The sequence below is a fragment of the Mesoplodon bidens genome (assembly GCF_964165515.1).
Source record: "Mesoplodon bidens genome assembly, chromosome: 2".
Taxonomy (NCBI): Eukaryota; Metazoa; Chordata; class Mammalia; order Artiodactyla; family Ziphiidae; genus Mesoplodon; species Mesoplodon bidens.
In genome coordinates, this window is record NC_138177.1 from 103,596,550 (window position 1) to 103,614,865 (window position 18,316).

Here is an 18,316-nt window from a genome sequence, read left to right on the forward strand (position 1 = left end):
GAGACCACAGTCCCACAAGCCCAATGTGCAACCCCTAACACCAAAACCCCCGCTCATTTAGCTTGGCTGTTTCACAGCCACAGATTGTCTCTGAAATCCTGCTGGGTACTCACTGAACATCCACCATTGCCACTGGGGCACTGTTGCCAAGTCAGGGCATGCTAGGAACATAATTTCCTTGCACGAAAGCGAGGTCACCTTTCAAACAAGAAGGTGAAAAACCTCATGCTTTCACCAGGAAATTGTGAGAGGGGTCAATTCCTAGTATAATATTCCAAGAGCTTTCAAAATTCTTTAGATGCACTGGAACTGTATAGGGGCGATATTTGAAATAAGCAAGTTCAGCCATATTTTCATGATATACTGACTTCTATACTAACAGGAGTTATAATTTTTCATTTGGGTGTTTTAAATTTACATCATATTTATTTCCTCTTATCCAAAACTGCCTATAATTTTGAGGGCTAACAGGCTAGCTGTATGCTTAGGCCCCCCAGCCCAGAGCCTTCTCCGAGAGTAGTGAAGGGGGTGTTTTTTGGCATTAACATGGTTGCTGTCCATGACATCAAACTCAGCAATTAGGGACTTACCCCAAAGCACCTAAACATGCCTTTATAGATGGCTGCCTCCCCCCACACAGCAGCATCAGACTCCTCCCTTCTGGAGTACTTCAGCAACGAGGGGGCAGCGTCCTCTAGGGTGTTCAGGGCCCTGCTTGGGGAGGGGAGTGGCAGGCCCAGGAAAAACCCGAGAGGAGAGTCACGTCATTTCTGTATGTCATCATCTAAACCTGCTCCTTCTCTTCTCAGCTTCTGGTATCAAGAGAGAGCATCCAGGAGATGGGCCTAGCCCAGAGACAAGGGCTCCTTTCAGAAAGGCGGACGCTTCAGGGAGGGGGAAGAGAAGAGCGGGCGGGGTGGTAGGAGGCTGGAGGAAAAACAGCCACATCCTTTCCTTCCCAACAAATCTGCTGATGGTAATCCTTTCTCACCTTCCTCTTGGAATACACAGGGAGCTCTTAGAGCCCAAGGAAATGAATTTCAGCTCTGCCATTTAGCAGCTATGAAACCTTGAGCAAGTTACCTAATCTCTTCTGTTTTCTGACCTGGAAAATGAAGCCAAAATACCTGCCTCATAGGGCATGGTGAGGATTAAATGAAATTCCTCAAATACCTGACAGAGTTGGCTCTCATTCCATAAATATTAGTTCCCTTCCCTCCTTCCTTGTTTCATGTAGAAAAGGTCAGACACGGGCTTGCTGGTTTTAAGGTGTGAGTGGGGGACCATTTATCTAGGGCAGTCAGAGTCAGCGGCATATGTTGGTTTTGACTAAATTGTTCCCAAAGAAATGAAAAGGAATGAGTAGTGGCATCGTATGGTCTAGGCAATTTTCCACATCTCAGGCTTTATTACTTACAAGTAACATTAAAATGCTGTATGTCACATTCTACATCCTTACATCAGTATAACCTCTGTGGAGGACAGTTGGCAAATCCTATCAAAATTTAAAATACATGTATTTTTTGACCCAGTAGTTCCACTTCTGGAAATTTATCCTCCAGATATTTGGTAATAGAAAAATATGTTTAAAGCGCTTATCTACAGGAAACTAGTTAAACTATGTTATGCATAAATGGAACACTAGGCAAAAGTTTAACAAAACAAGACCGTTCTATGCTGTTTTATATGTACTTACACGGAATAATTTCCAGACAATGAACAGGAAAATATGTGTAGTATGATACACATTTATTCTAAAAGGTGTGTGTGTCTCACGGGTCATTAGAGCAATGTGGAGCAGGGTCGGGGTGGGGATTAGCTTTGCTCTGTACACTCCTTTCAACTGCTTTGAGTTTTTACCATGTACCTCTATCATCCATTCCAAAACTTAAGCAAAAAGGTAGTTTTAAAAAGAGCCTTTTCCAAAACGATAACACCTTTCTTTCTTCCAGATCACAAGGTTAGAAAAAACGTGGACTGCCCTGCGGCACCAGTACACACAAACCGCCATCCTCTATGAGAAACAGCTGAAGCCTTTTAGCAAAATCCTGCACGAAGGCAGAGGTGAGCACAGGATCAGGACAAGGGGGTCTGGTGGCAGCCCTGGCAGTGTCATATCTGTTCTGGTTTGATTGAAGCATTTAGCAGGGCATATTATGAGGCTCTGAGTTATCTGCAGGACTGTTGATGGGTCACCAAGGCTTTTATCAGATGACAGCATCGCTTGTAGGTCTGCGATTGCTAAAACAAGACATAGGCTACTAGTTACCTTATTTTGTGCTTAACTTTATAAATTGAGGTGTAATTTACATAACATTATATTAGCTTCAGGTGTACAATGTAATGATTTCATATTTGTATATGTTGCAAAATGATCACAATAAGACCAGTTAACATCTGTTACCATACATGGTTACAAAACGTTTTTTTTCTTCTGATGAGAACTTTCAAGATCCACTCTGCTAGCTACTTTCAAATATGCAATACAGTATTATTAACTACAGTCACCATGCTGTACATTACATCCCTCAGGACTTATTCACTTTATAACTGGAAATTTGTACCTTTTGATCCCCCTCACCCATTTCACTTCTCCCCCTACCCCAACCACTCAGGCAACCACCAATCTGTTCTCTATATCCATGAGCTCAAAGGGTGTTTTTGTTTTTGTTTTTTTTAGGTATCACATGTAAGTGAGTTCATATGGTATTTATCTTTTTCTGTCTGACTTATTTCACTTAGCATAATGCCCTCAAGTTGCATTCGTGTTGTTACAAATGGCAGGATTCATTATTTTTTAATGGCTGAATAATATTCCATTGTGTATATATGTGTGTGTGTGTGTGTGTGTGTGTATACACACATGCATCTTCTTTTTTTACTGAAGTTATAATTGATTTACAATGTTTTGTTAGATTCTGATGTACAGCAAAATAATTCAGTTATACATATGTATCATTTTTCATATTCTTTTTCATTATAGGTTATTACAAGATATTGAATGTAGTTCCCTATGCTATAAAATAGGACCTTGTTATTTATCTATTCTATATATAGTATTTTTTTTATAAATTTATTTATTTTTTGGCTGTGTTGGGTCTTCATTGTTGCTCTCAGGCTTTCTCTAGTTGTGGCGAGCAGGGCTACTCTTGGTTGCGGTGCATGGGCTTCTCATTGCGGTGGCCTCTCTTGTTGTGGAGCACAGGCTTCAGTAGTTGTGGCATGTGGGCTCAGTAGTTGTGGCTCATGGGCTCTAGAGCGCTGGCTCAGTAGTTGCGCACGGGCTTAGTTGCTCCGTGGCATGTAGGATCTTCCCGGACCAAGGCTCAAACCTGTGTCCCCTGCATTGGAAGGCGAATTCTTAACGACTGCACCACCAGGGAAGTCCCTATATATAGTACTTCGTATCTGCTGATTCCAAACTCCTCATTTATCCCTCCCCTTCTTTCCCCTTTGGTAAACATAGATTTGTTTTCTATTACTGTGAGTCTCTGGTTCCATTCTGTAAATAAGTTCATTTGTATCATTTTTTTTAGATTCCACACATAAGTAATATCATATATTTGTCTGTCTGACACACTTCACTTATGAACTATGGTAATCTCTATGTCCATCCATATTGCTGCAGATGGCATTATTTCATTCGTTTTTATGGCTGAGGAATATTCCATTTTGTGTGTGTGTGTGTGTGTGTGTGTGTGTGTGTGTATACCATATCTTCTTTATCTACTCATCTGTCAATGGACATTTAGGTCACTTCCATATCTTGGCTGTTGTAAATAGTGCTGCTGTGACCATTGGGGTACATGTATCTTTTCGAATTAGTTTTCTCTGGATTTATGCCCAGGAATGGGATTGCTGGATCATATGGCAACTCTATTTTTAGTTTTTTAAGGAACCTCCATACTGTTCTCCATAGCAGTTGCACTAATTTTCATTCCCTCCAACTGTGTAGAAGGGTTCCCTTTTCTCAACACCCTCTCCCGCACTTATTGTTTGTGACTTTTTGACGATGGCCATTCTGACCAGTGTGAGGTGATACCTCATTGTAGTTTTGATTTACATTTCTCTGATAATTAGCAATGTTGAGCATCTTTTCATGTGCCTATTGGCCATCTGTATGTCTTCTTTAGAGAAATGTCTATTTAGGTCTTCTGCCCATTTTTTGATTGGGTTGTTTGTTTTTTTGTTATTGAGTTGTATGAGCTGTTTGTATATTTTAGAAATTAAGCCCTTGTTGGTTGCATTGTTTGCAAATATTTTCTCGCAGTCTGTTGGTTGCCTTTTCATTTTGTTTATGGATTCCTTTGCTGTGCAAAGGTTTATAAGTTTGATTAGGTCCCATTTGTTTATTTTTTCTTTTATTTCTATTGCCTTGGGAGACTAAGAAAACATTGCTATGATTTATACCAGAGAATGTTTTGCCTATTTTCTCTTCTCAGAGTTTTATGGTGTCATGTCTTATATTTAGGTCTTTAAGTCATTTTGAGTTTATTTTTGTGTATGCTGTGAGGGAGTGTTCTAACTTCATTGATTTGCATGTAGCTGTCCAGCTTTCCCACCACTTGCTGAAGAGACTCTCTTATCTCCATTGTATATTCTTGCCTCCATTGTCAAAGATTAATTGACCATAGGTGTGTGGGTTTATTTCTGGGCTCTGTATTCTGTTCCATTGATCCATATGTCTGTTTTCATACCAATACCATGCTGTTTTGATTACTATAGCTTTGTAGTATTGTCTGAAGTCTGGGAGGATTACACCTCCAGCTTTGTTCTTTTTTATTTCTTTCTTTTTTTTTCGGTACACGGGCCTCTCACTGTTGTGGCCTCTCCTGTTGTGGAGCACAGGCTCAGCAGCCGTGGCTCACGGGCCCAGCCGCTCCGTGGCATGTGGGATCTTCCCAGACCGGGGCACGAACCCGTGTCCCCTGCATCGGCAGGCGGACTCTCAACCACTGCGCCACCAGGGAAGCCCAGCTTTGTTCTTTTTCTTCAGGATTGCTGTGGCAATTCTGGGTCTTTTGTGACTCCATATAAATTTTACGATTATTTATTCTACTTCTGTGAAAAATGTCATGGGTAATTTGATAGGGATCACATTAGATCTGTAGATTGCTTTGGGTAGTATGGCCATTTTAACAATATTAATTCTTCCAGTCCAAGAGCATGAGTCCACATCTTCTTTATCCATTCATCCATTGATGGACGTTTAGGTTGGTTCCATGTCTTGGCTTTTACAAATAATGCTTCAGTGAATGGGGCAGGGGGGTGGTGCATGTATCTTTTCAAATTAGTGTTTTTGTTTTATTCAGGTAAATACCCAGAGGTGAAATTGCTGAATCAAATGACGGCTCTATTTTTAACTTTTTGAGGAACCTCCATTTTCCATAGTGGCTGCACCAATTTACATCCCCACCAACAGTGCCCAAGGGTTCCCTTTTCTCTGCATCCTTGCTAAAACTTATTTCTTGTCTTTTTGATAACAGCCATCCTAACAGATGTGAGATGATATCTCTGTGATTTTGATTTGCACTTCCATGATGTAGCTGTCCAGTATTCCCAGCACCACTTATTGGAGAGACTGTCCTTTCCTCAGTGTATATTCTTGGCTACTTTGTCGCAAGTTGACTGACTGACCATATGTGTGTGGTTCTTTTTCAGGGCTCCCTATTCTGTTCCACTGATACATATGTCCATTTTTATGCCAATACCATGCTGTTTTACTATAGCTTTATAATGTAGTGTGAAATCAGGGAATGTCATGCTTCTAGCTTTGTTCTTTCTCAAGATTGTTTTGGCTACTTGGCATCTTTTGTGGTTCCACATAAATTTTAGGATTGTGTTTGTTCTATTTCTGTGAAAAATGCCATTGGAATTTTATAAGGATTGCACTGAATCTATAGATTGCTTTGGGTAGTATGGACATTTTAACAATATGAATTCTTCCATTCCGGGAGCACAGTATCTTTCCATTTATTTGTGTCTTCTTCAATTTCTTTCATCAGTGTCTTACAGTTTTCAGTGTACAGGTCTTTCATCTCTTTGGTTAAATTTATTCCTAGGTATTTTGATCTTTTTGATGTAATTGTAAATGGAATTATTTTCTTAATATCTTTCTGATAGTTTGTTATTAGCATATGGAAATGCAACAGGTTTTTGTATATTTTGTATCCTGCAACTTTACTGAATTTGTTTATTAGTTCTAACAGTTTTTTGGTGGAGTTTTAGGGTTTTCTATATATAATAGGTAATCTGCAAATAGTAATAGTTTTACATCTTCCTTTCCCGTTTGGATGGTTTTATTTCATTTTCTTGCCTAGTTGCTCTGGCTAGGACTTCCAATACTATGTTGAATAGAAGTGGTGAATAGTCATCCTTTTATTCCTGATCTTAGAGGTAAAGTTTTTAGCTCTTCATCATTGAGTATGTTAGCTGTGGGCTTGTTATATATGGCCTTTATTATGTTGTTGTACATTCCCTTTATTCCCACTTTGTTGAGTTTTTATCATAAATGGATGTTGAATTTTGTTAAAAATAATTTGATCATCTTAATAGATGCAGAAATATCATTTATCTTTCTTTTATTAATGTGGTATATCATAATGATTTGTGAATGTTGAGCCATGCTTGCATCCCTGGAATAAATCCCACTTGATCAATGTATATGATCCTTTCAATGTACTGAATTCAGTTTGCAAATATTTTGTTCAGGATTTGTAGATCTGTGTTCGTCACAGATATAGGCCTGTAATTTTCTTATGTTATGGCATTACAAAGGTTAGAGTCCAGTAGGACCCATGGGCATAATAAGCCCCATTGGCCATCAGAGCTAGGCAGTTTAGAGGTGTCCTCTGGAGGCAGCTGGAGAGATCGGAATGCCGGACAAGGGTATGAGTTACTTTCTGGGATATATCAGTGAGGTGGAGCAAGGCAGAGGGAGAGCACAAAGATTGTGTCATCCATTAGCCTCCATTGCTGAGAGGGCCTCATAGGTCCCAGTTGTTTGCCAAACCAGAAGCCTGCCTCTCGGGCTAAAGCTTTAAGATTAGCAAATGAGCCTCATTTGCATAATGTCCAGGCACCTCTCAATTGGCTGCCTCTGCACTGAGCCCTGGGGCAGGTGAGTCCAAGCTTGCAAGCCCTTTAAGACCTGTTTCTCAGATGATTATAGCCTTGTGGGTCTTGCAGACATGAGTACTGTTGGTTTTCAAAGTTAGATGTTTTGGGGGCTTGTCTTTCAGGTGCTGGTCTTAAAAGCTGGGGTACCCCATGTGGGGTTCAAGCCCTTTGCTCCTCAGGGAGAAGCTCCAGGTTTTGAGTTCCCTCCCAATTGTGGGTCACTGTGACAGGGGTGGGGTTTATAGAGAGATAGTCTCCCAGCCTCTCTTACCTGCTTTGATGTGGACCTTCTCTCATTTATGCAATGCATTCAGACAGTTATTCAGACAGTTTTTAGTTATTTTCCAGAGGAAGTTGTTCCATATTTAGCTACAGATTCAGTGTGTCCACAGAAGGAGGTGAGCCCAGGACACTCCTACGTTGCCATCTTCAACTGGAACTCTCTGCGCTTAACTTGGAAAGAAAGTATGACGTGGAAAACTTTACCCCTTGTTTTTCAGAGTCTACGTGTGTTCCCCCAAACAATATATCAGTCCCACTGCTGATGCCTCTTGTGACCTTAATGGAGCGTGAGGCTGTCACTTTTGAAGGAACTGACATGTGGGAAAAAAACGACGAAAGCTGTGAGATTATGCTGAACCATTTGGCAACAGCCCGACTCATGGCAGAAGCTGCAGACAGCTACCGGATGAATGCTGAGAGGATCCTGGCAGGTAAGAGCTGGTTTTGGTAAGCTGCTGTCTACTCTGTACAGTAATTGGAATGAAGGAATGAAAGAGCATGGGTGCTCTCAATAAGAAAGAGACCAAGTAGGAAAGATTAAGGCATGGGAATTCCATTTCCTGTATGGTTGATCACTACTTACTCTTAGTTCCCACCTGTCTTAGGGATCCTGCTTCTCCCTTCCTTTTATGTATTCTCTTGTGCCAGTGGTATGAACAGAGAGAAAGGATCAAGAAAGAATTTGTCAGCTTGTTTACCGTTAGTACCTCTGATAATCACTATTAGAAAAGGTGATGGGCCAACATGAGGAGTTGGGAGTTCTATTTGACTTATCTGTATTCCTATTTCTTCCCAGACACACTGGCAAGTGAGCTCCCCTGCTCTTGGCATCAGAGGGTCCAACATAAGCAAAGGCACTGAGCGAGCTTGGAGAAAAGTACGAACCACAAGTACTTGGCTTTGTATTAGTGTAAAGTGTGTCTTAAGGAGTGGCCAGCTAGGTTAAAGAAGGAGGTAGATACAGGTGGGAAGACCTTCCATGTAGGACTGTGGCTGAGGAAGAGCCAGTGAAGGGTTTTAAACATGGGAGGATGTTATCACATGGTCAGATTTGTTTTCAGTCTGCCATCTTTGTGGAAGAAGGCAGGAAGACTGAAGCTTGCAGGCAGAAAGACCATTTAGGAAGCAAGTACAAGAATAAGGGCTTTACCAACACAGTTATCAGGGGTGACTATTTTCTATTCCTCACTGTTTAATTTTTTTTTTTTTTTTTTTTTTTTTTGCGGTACGCGGGCCTCTCACTGTTGTGGCCTCTCCCGTTGCGGAGCACAGGCTCCGGACGCGCAGGCTCAGCGGCCATGGCTCACGGGCCTAGCCGCTCTGTGGCACGTGGGATCTTCCCGGACCGGGGCACGAACCTGCGTCCCCTGCATCAGCAGGCAGACTCTCAACCACTGTGCCACCAGGGAAACCCCTCACTGTATAATTTTTAACACTCTTCAAGGGCCCACAGTTTGATCCACAAGGTTAAGAACTATATGGGGCAGAAGAGGCCTATTATTTCAACCTGAAACAAAGTTGTTAATTCAGAAACAGAATTTGGGACTGAACAATTTGCACTGTGTCTGCTGTAGGTATAAGCACTACATACCTGTTTCTTTTCTTTTCCTCAGAAAGTTCTCCAGGGTTGGCAGTGTAGGATTCAAACCATAAGAGCCCGTAATTCAACTCACCAGATACTGGAATGCCTGCTTATACAAAACCAATAAGTATATTACATTAGATGTTGCCTAAGCCAATATATTAGGGTGGATTTGGAGAAAAGTATGCTCTAAGCTGTTCTACAGCAAATCACCTTAAAGGCATCTGATGGTATTTCTCAGTTGATCCTGCTACAGGTTTTCATAGCAAGTTCTCATTGCTAGAAGTGACTGTGAGCCCAGTAAGGGCAGAGATTTGCTCACCAACGTATCCCAGCACTCAGCCCAGGGTAGGGGCTCAAAGCATATTAACTGAATGAGTGGAAGTTGTCATCTGGCCTCTGGCTGGTTATCTGCCAAAGATATTTTGGCATCACATGGATGAATGGAATAGAAGCCTTCTATAATCCTCTCCGCCACCAAGATACTATGATCTAGATGGTGAGAATATATTTAATGACGGAGCCAACTACACCAGCAGTAATCAAGGATGAGAAACATATGCCTGCATGACGCTTTGGCTAGAGGTTTCCCCTGCTCTAATAGAGTTGACTGAGCATCCTTGGCCGTAAGTAGAGCAGATCTTCTCTTACAGAAAAGAGAGTTGAGAAACAGGCCCACACATATGACTGTCGATTGTTTTCTGACAACAGTGTCAAGGTAATTCACTGCATAAAGTAATCTTTCAACAAATGGTTCTGGAACTACTGATTATCATATACAAAAAAAAGAATCTCAATCTTTACGTCACAGCATACACTCAAAATGTAACAGCTAAAGTGTAAAGCTTCTATAAGAAAACATAGGAGAAATTCCTGTGTCCTTGGGTTAGGCAAATTTTCTTAAGATACAAAAAGCATGAACCATAAAAGAAAACGGATAAATCAAAATTTTACATTTTGCTCTTTAAAAGTCACCATTAAGGAAGTGAAAAGGCACACCACAGACTAGAAGAAAATATTTGGCAAACATACATCAGCTAAAGGGCTTATATCTAGAATTTAAAGAAATCTTACAACTCAGGGAGAAGAGAAACAAGATTTGAATCAACAAAAGATTTGAATAGACACTACACCAGAGTGGATATACAATGACAATAAGCTACATGGAAAAATGTTCAAAGCATTAGTTATTATGGAAATGTAAATGTAAACCACAGTGAGATACCACCACACGCTATCTAGAATGACAATACTAAGAGTTGATAGCTGGACTCTTCATATGTTACTGATGAGAATATAAAATGGTAAAGTCATTTTGGAAAAGAATTTGATGGTTTCTTTAAAAGTAGACATGTATTTACCACGTGACCCAGTAATTCCACTTCCAGAGAAATGAAAACAAATGTCCACTCAAAGACTTAATCACAAATGTTCACATTATTCTTAATAGCCAGAAACTGGAAACAATCCAAATGTCTTATCAGTTGGTAAATAGACAAAATGTGGTATGTATGTCCACGTAACTGAATACTACTCAGCAATAAAAAGGAATGAATTATTGATAACATACAACAATATGGAATAATCTCAAAAACATCATGCTGAGTGAAAGAAGCCAAAGTGAAAGAAGCTTGACATAAAAAAAGTCCATGTTTTATAATCCCATTTATATCAAATTTCTACAAAAGGCAAAGCAATAGTGATGGAAAGCAGATTAGTGGTTGGCTGTGGTGTGGGGTAGGTACAGGGATTGACTGAAAAGAGGTACTAGGGCATTTTCTAGGGTGATTGATGGAATTGTTCTAAAGTGGTGGTGATGGTTGTGCAACTGTATAAACTGCAGCTAAAATGGGTGAATCATGACAAATAAATTATACAACAATAAAGCTGTTAAAAAAAAGGTACTTTGAACACTCCTTCTCACAGCACTACGGCCCATGGTGGCTTGTGCACATGAACTTTATTCTATCATCACATCTTACTGAGTTTACTTGTTATTCTTTCTCTGAAGGTGCTCAGATCCTTGGGGTGGGGGGGCTGTGCCCTCCTTTATATAGAGTAGATCCTATATATTTTTTCCTTGGGGGCATTTTTTTGAAAGTTCTGAGAGATGTTCATTTTGATCCTACTTTAAACAAGCAAGTTTTCAGTCTATTTTCAACACTGTTCAAGCAGAACTGAAGTAAGTTTTTTTGGTTTTGTTTTTATTAGGTTTTCAACCAGATGAAGAAATGAGTGAAATCTTCAAGACTGAATTCCAAATGAGATTGCTATGGGGCAGCAAAGGTGCACAAGTCAATCAGACAGAGAGATATGAGAAATTCAGCCAGATTTTAACTGCCCTCTCACGTAAATTGGAACCTCCTCCTATAAAGCAGGCAGAGCTTTGATAACTAACTCTCCAGAGAACCTTAGGATATAATTTCAAGCTTATCCAGTTTCTTCTTTGAGAAAGCTTATCATTTGATAAAGTAAAGTAATAATGTGCAAATCTGACAATATACAAGCTTTTAGTATCCACAGGATATTAAACATGTAAATTGCACAGAGCACACTTATTTATGAATTGTTTAAAATTACTACTGATTTTAAAATGAATGATAATTTATTAAGGTAACTATTGCTAATGCTGATCAACAAATTTAAGTGAAGACCCAGCTACACTGGCTGGTTGCTTTCTATTACCAAGGTATTTGACCATTTTAGTTTTAATAATTCCATGTCAGATAAGTGTAAATAGAAGAGTTTAAAAGCATGAAACATTTCAGAAGGTATCAGTTGTATGATATTCTTTAACTAAATATGAAAAATGTAAATAGTCATATGAAAATATATCTTTTTGTGAAACAACTGTATCCAGTCTCTTTAATATTAAACAATTCATTGTAGTACAATAATTCTACCTCCTACCTTCCTGGGGCACCCTCTTCCTGTGCCACTACATCCTGATTGATGATAGTAAACCAAAATCAATGAGAGTGGTATGGAAATTTTAAGGTTTCTGGCTTAGGGGACAGAGGTTAATAGTGATACAAGGTAGAGCTGGCGCCAGAAGACCTAGGTTCCAACAACAGCTGTGGTGCTTGCTAGCAGTTGGACTTTGGTCAAGTTAACCTCCTCAAGTCAAGTCCCGTGTGCAGCACAGCACCTGATACAAAGTGAGCACCAGATGTTAGTATATTTCATGACATTATTTCACATATTTCAAAATAATTACCTTTTCCTCTAGCTGATAAGTATGAGTTTTCCAGATTTGTTTTCTAGGTTTTTGACTTCCCAAAGGGGATACTTTCTAGTTTATCAGTATCCACCCCAATTTTTTTCTATTGTAGAAAATTTGGAATACAGGACTTTAAAATATAAAATATTAAACTTCTATCAATCACTCTGCCACCACCTCTCACTTACCAATTTGCTTTTTCTCTTCTAAATAATTTGGGGACCATAGAGAATAGTATTATATCCCACTTTTCTCAAATAAGTTGCCAAAATTTCACCATGACTGACAGCCTTTGAAAAAATATGACTGGTTCCAGAGGTTACACTATAATTTAACCATCACCCTATTATTGGTCATCTTGAATATGCCTGCCAGAACTAAGTACAAGCCTCTCATTGTGGTCTATTTAATAAAATGGAAATATTAGTTTCAAATCCTGGACTCTCTATTTCCATTAATGGGGCCTAGAATCATGAAGCCCTTCTCCCAGTTTTTAAAAGCCATCATTTTTTATTTCCTGAAAAATCCAAAGCACACTTCTACTTCTGGCAATATGGTGGTTCAGATGCTCTTAGAAAACCCTCTCACTATAACTAAATTTTCAAAAACATACCTTTTAATGCACTATTAAGCTTGATAGAATGAACGGGAAATCCCCAAGGAACAATCCTCTCCTCCCCACCTCACCCATCAAAAGGAACAGCAAATTTAAATCAACTCTGTAAGAGGGACTTAAAAACCTGGGTGGCCCTAGAGGCAAATACTGACATCAACTCAGCGATCGGTAGACAGTGTCTTAGCGGAGCTGCACATGAAATGCCTCCATTAAGTAGGGATCCTTAAAGGGTCCCTGTTAATAGGCTGGAAAAGAAATCCATCTGCCTGCAAAGAGAGGCTACCCAGGGAACAGCTACAAGAAGAAAAATAATGATAATGGTCTTTGGTGAGGATTTGGAACTACAAGCCTGTTCTCAAATAGGTCTGGAGTAAAATTCACAAAATTTACAAAACTCAAAAACAAGAAATTGATTTACAGTGGTAACATATACACATACACATACACACATATATACATATATATATATATATATATATATACACACACATGTGTATATACATATATGTATAAGACACATAAGCAGGGCTTTCCTGGTGCTCAGTGGTTAAGAATCCGCCTGCCAATGCAGGGGACACGGGTTTGAGCCCTGGTCCGGGAAGATCCCACATGCCTCGGAGCAACTAAGCCCGTGCGCCACAACTACTGAGCCTGAGCTCTAGAGCCCATGAGCCACAACTACTGAAGTCTGTGCGCCTAGAGCCCATGCTCTGCAACGAAGCCACCGCAGTGAGAAGCCCACGCACGGCAACGGAGAGGAGCCCCCCACTCGCCACAAGTAGAGAAAACCCGCGCACAGCAACAAAGACCCAACAGAGCCAAAAATAAATTTATTTTTTTTAAAGCAAAAATTAAAAAAAACACACAAGCAGAAGCAGTGCCATGAAAAATAAAATGCTGGGAAAAAAAAGATTTAGAACCCCAACACCTTCAGATGCTGGAATTACCATATTTTGAATACAAAGCACTCATATATGGATGTGTATAAAGAAAACATGAACTCAAACAGGAAATGAGTAATAAAAATGATCAGAGTTTAAGAGAAACTAAATATACCCTTTAAAAGTGTATAATAATGAAATAAAAAACCCAGTGGATGCTAAAAATAAACAGAAGATTAGATCCAACTGAAGCTTTAAATGAACACAAAGACATATCTGAAGATCATGCCCAGAATACAGCAGAGATAACAGGAAAAACAGAAGAGAAAGATTAAAAGAGTTAAATGATTTGAAATAGAATGACCCAATGCATCTCAGCAGAGCTTGAGAAGTAAAGGGAGGTGGGGAGGAAGGAATTCATCCAGAAGACAGGTCTGAGATTTAAGAAGGATTGGTGAGCAGAGAAACTGCTAAACTTAGAGGTGTATCCAGACAAACACTAAAAATAGTATCTACTATGTGAGGTTAAAAAGTCAATTAAAACAGTAGCACAAACCAGGAGTGGGGTGATCAGTTACTAGAGTTCTGATAAAGTGTTACTCTTTTAGTCAGTAGAAAGATTCAGATACTGATTAGCTTTAAGTTTTAAATAAGTATGCAAAATATCAAGGTTAAATACTACAAGAACAGAAATTACAAAGTTTCAAATTAGTAGAGGAAAAAAATGGAGAATACAAACAAAAAATATAAGAGACATCGAAAAGTGAAATGAATAGCAGGTACAAAGATGGCAGAAATAAGTCCGAACTTATCCACAGTCATTATAAATGTAAACAGACTGAACCCTCCAGTTAAAAGTCAGAGATGACCAACTAAATTTAAAACAAAACCGCCTGGACTTCCCTGGTGGTGCAGTGGTTAAGAATCCACCTGCCAATGCAGGGGACATGGGTTCGAGGCCTGGTCGGGGAAGATCCCACATGCCACGGAGCAGTTCAGCCTGTATGCCACAACTACTGAGCCTGCGCTCCAGAGCCCACAAGCCACAACTACTGAAGCCCGTGTGCCTAGAGCCTGCGCTCTGCAACAAAGAGAAGCCACTGCAATGAGAAGCACGCGCACCACAACGAAGAGTAGCCCCCGCTCGCCGCAACTAGAGAAAGCCCCCGTGCAGCAACGACGACCCAACACAGCCAAAAATAAAATAATTTAAAAAAAAATCCTATACTATTTACAAGAGATATAAAGCATAAAAATACATAGAAATTGAAAATCCTTTTTAAAAGGTCAGGATAATTATGAGAGAGGGAAAGGGTGTAATTTGTGAGAGGGATGTGGTGGGTTTCTGAGGTGCTGGTAATGCTTTATTGCCTGATTCAAAAGTTATTGACCTTCTAATAACTTAAGCTATACATTTATGTTTTATACATTTTCTGAATATTTTATAATAACATGTTAAAACATTTTTAAAAATATGTGATACCTAGGCATATTTGTAACAAAATACGAACTTGGTGAAAAAATTTTTTAACTTTATTCTAAAATATCTGAAAACCACTGAAAAGTAGTAAACGAAGGAACCATGCTCATAAACTAGAATATTCAGTATTAAGAGATATTAGTTCTTAAAACGATCTATAAGCTCAGTGCACTCAATGCATTTGAGTGCTCAATGCAATCCCACTCAAAATTCAATACGACTTTTCAAGCTAACTTGATGAGCTTTTCCTAAAATTTTAATGCCAAGGAAGTCAAGACCATCCTAGGAAAATAAGATGGGGGGAGGGGGGAATCTGTTCTACCAAATATAAAAGCTCATGATTAAGTTACAGTAATCAAGAAACTATCATTAGGAATTTGACATATGACAGGAGTAACATTGCCCATCAGTGGAGGAAAGGAGGATTTTTTAAAATAAATAATTCTTGAACAACTGGTTAAGCAAATGAAGGCAGGGGGGGGATGGTTCCTTACTTTATACCGAAATAAAATCTAGATGAATTAAGATCCCATATGTGAAAGGCAAAACCATAACACTTTTAGAAAAAAATACAGAATATCTTTTTTACTTTGAATGAAGAATTTCTTAAACTAGATAGGAAAGCATTAAATATGAAAGATTGATCAATCTACATTAAAATGAACTTCTATTCATCAAAAGATATCATAGATAAATTGAAAGAACTGAAAGATGGTATCAGCAACACGTAAAAATAACAAAGTATTAGTATGGTAGGCAGCCCCCAAGATGGCCCCAGATGTTCCCTGCCACCTGATGTTCACATCCTTGTGTTGTATACCAGGGTTGGTTTGCATCACCAAGTACATAGAAGTAATGGTATTGACATCTGAGATTAGGTTACAAAAGACTGCAGATTCCATCCTGAGCTTTTCTCTCTTGGATCATTCACTGAAGGAAGCAAGATGCCACACTGTGAACATCCCTATGAAGAGGTCCACAGGGCAAGGAACTGAGGCCTGCCAACAATCATGTGAGTGATCCTGGAAGTGGACTCTCCAGTCTGAGTCAAAGCTTTGAGATGATTGCAACCCTGGCCAACACCTTGATTGCAACCTCCTGAGAAACTCTGAGCCAGAGTCACCAGCTATGTTACACAGCAAGAGATAACTAATAGTATTAGCATCCTTAATACATAAAGAACTCCCATGAATAAATACGGAAAGACACCAACCAAAGAATAAAATGGGCAAAAGATATAAACAGGCTTTTCACAGAAGAGGAAACACAAATGGTAAATATGACAAGATGTTCAACTTCATCAATAGTCAGGAAAAAGCAAATTAAGACTATAATGAAATGCTATTTTACGTCCATTGAACTGTAAAAAAAAAAAAAAAAGAAAAAAAAATTTTTAACTCTTACTCCTAAATTGTTGGTCAGGATATGGAGAATAAATAACCCTTATACACAACCTGTAGGTGTGTAAAAATGTTATAATCACTTTAAGGGGAAAATGCGGCATTACCATTTTAAATTGAAGATAAATATAACCCATAACTTAGCAATTCCTCTCCTGGGTATAGATCTTAGAGAAAGCCTTATATCAGTAAACATGCACATGGATGTGCATAAGAGCATTGTTCATACTAGCAAAATTCAGGAAGTAGCCCAAATGCCCATCAACAGGAGAATGGATAAATTCTGTATATTTATATAATGGAATACTATACACAGTAAAATGAACTATGCATAAACATGGATAAATCTTAGAATACTGTTGAGTGAAAAAAGCAACTCTCAGAAGATACCATGCAATATGCAAAATATTTAAAAAGTGGGATATTAATAATACATAAATCATATGAATAAATTAATGTACAAATCAATGTGCAAATCAAGTAAAATAATCCCCTTTATTCTTTAAACTACATAACACTGTTTATCAAGTGATGAAAGTGGCACAATTCATCAATCACTAATAATTTCCAAATAATTTGATTAAATAGTTGAGTTGGTATAATTTTTTGTTTGACATGGCTGCCATCAGCTGAACAACGCCTCCATGATTTAACACAGGGCTGCAAACTCTTCCAGTGACTTCCCCCTTTCAGTTGCTAGGTATTAATTTACTAATGTGTTGTCTGGCACCTGGAGAGAGAGGACATGCAGCTGATCCTCATCTCATCTCATTGGACAGAATAGTACCATCTGGATGCAGGCTGTATGCCAAGAGACAGTGGCAGGAGCACCCCGCTAGAGGAAAGAGAGTAGAGAATGTGAGGAAGAGGGAGCAAGTTGGGTGTGGATTGATGATCTTGGTTGCCAGAACCGGGAGCTTGTGCTTTATGTCTGTCTCATTCCACACCCAAGCTGTGTCCCCCACATTGGCCGACTAAGAAATAAGCAATGGCTGGTTGGTGCCAGTCATGATTTAGGACAAAGGCAGGAGGAGAAAATGGGGAGAATAAAAATAAACTGAGCCAGTCTACCACAGCTTCTGCAGGCCCTGAGACCAAGCAGTTTGGTCTGCCCAGGCAAGTGAGAGAAAAGCTGAACTTTTAGAGGTTAAGAGAGTGGACACTGTGATACTCCTGTCTGAGACCAGCCAGGGGAGCAGGAGTTGTGCTGTCACTTAGCATACTCTTCTGGGTATTAAACAAAGGCTGGTAGTTTCCCTCTCCTCACACCTCTTCAATGAACAAGGCAGGCTACCCTCCACCACAGAATAAGCTGCCAAATAAAACAAAATGTTAAAAAAAAAAAAAATCTAAAGGGCCATTACCTCACCACAAGGGGCTATGTCCCCAAACACCAGTGTCTACCCACACTCCCTTCCAGTCTCGCCAGCTGCTATCAGAGCTTCGATGTGTCTCCTCCCCTTGAGCAGGATGAGGCATTTCTTTGGAGGAGGAACTTCCTCAGCTTAGTTGTCCAGGGCTTACGAAGGGCTTACGAAGGGCTTATGAAACCAAGGGTTTATGAAACCAAGAAGATTCCCCAACACCTGAAATAATAGTATATCTACAGTAAGCCCTTCGACTTTGTCCCCAGTGCTCAAACCAGAAATGCATCAGTGTCATGTGTGCTTTCTGAGATAAACCACACGTAGTGAAACTTATACGATTAACTAGTTTTACTACTTTTCAGAATTATT

At 39.4% G+C, this 18,316-nt stretch overlaps 2 protein-coding genes across 9 annotated transcripts in view; one reads left to right on the plus strand and one right to left on the minus strand.

Moving 5' to 3' along the window:
- The window catches only part of BCAR3 (BCAR3 adaptor protein, NSP family member), a 254,471-nt gene extending 242,675 nt beyond the window's left edge, over window positions 1-11,796 (plus strand). For all 8 annotated transcript variants that reach the window (XM_081226557.1, XM_081226558.1, XM_081226560.1 and 5 more), the window contains 3 exons: window positions 1,953-2,064; window positions 7,620-7,832; window positions 11,195-11,796. In XM_081226557.1, coding sequence (XP_081082683.1) covers window positions 1,953-2,064; window positions 7,620-7,832; window positions 11,195-11,373 — 504 coding nt within the window. In that variant the 3' untranslated portion in view covers window positions 11,374-11,796. The remainder of the gene's footprint in view (window positions 1-1,952; window positions 2,065-7,619; window positions 7,833-11,194) is intronic.
- The window catches only part of FNBP1L (formin binding protein 1 like), a 127,435-nt gene continuing 117,256 nt past the window's right edge, over window positions 8,138-18,316 (minus strand). Inside the window, exon 15 of the mRNA XM_081226580.1 lies at window positions 8,138-9,089. Coding sequence (XP_081082706.1) covers window positions 8,923-9,089 — 167 coding nt within the window. The 3' untranslated portion in view covers window positions 8,138-8,922. The remainder of the gene's footprint in view (window positions 9,090-18,316) is intronic.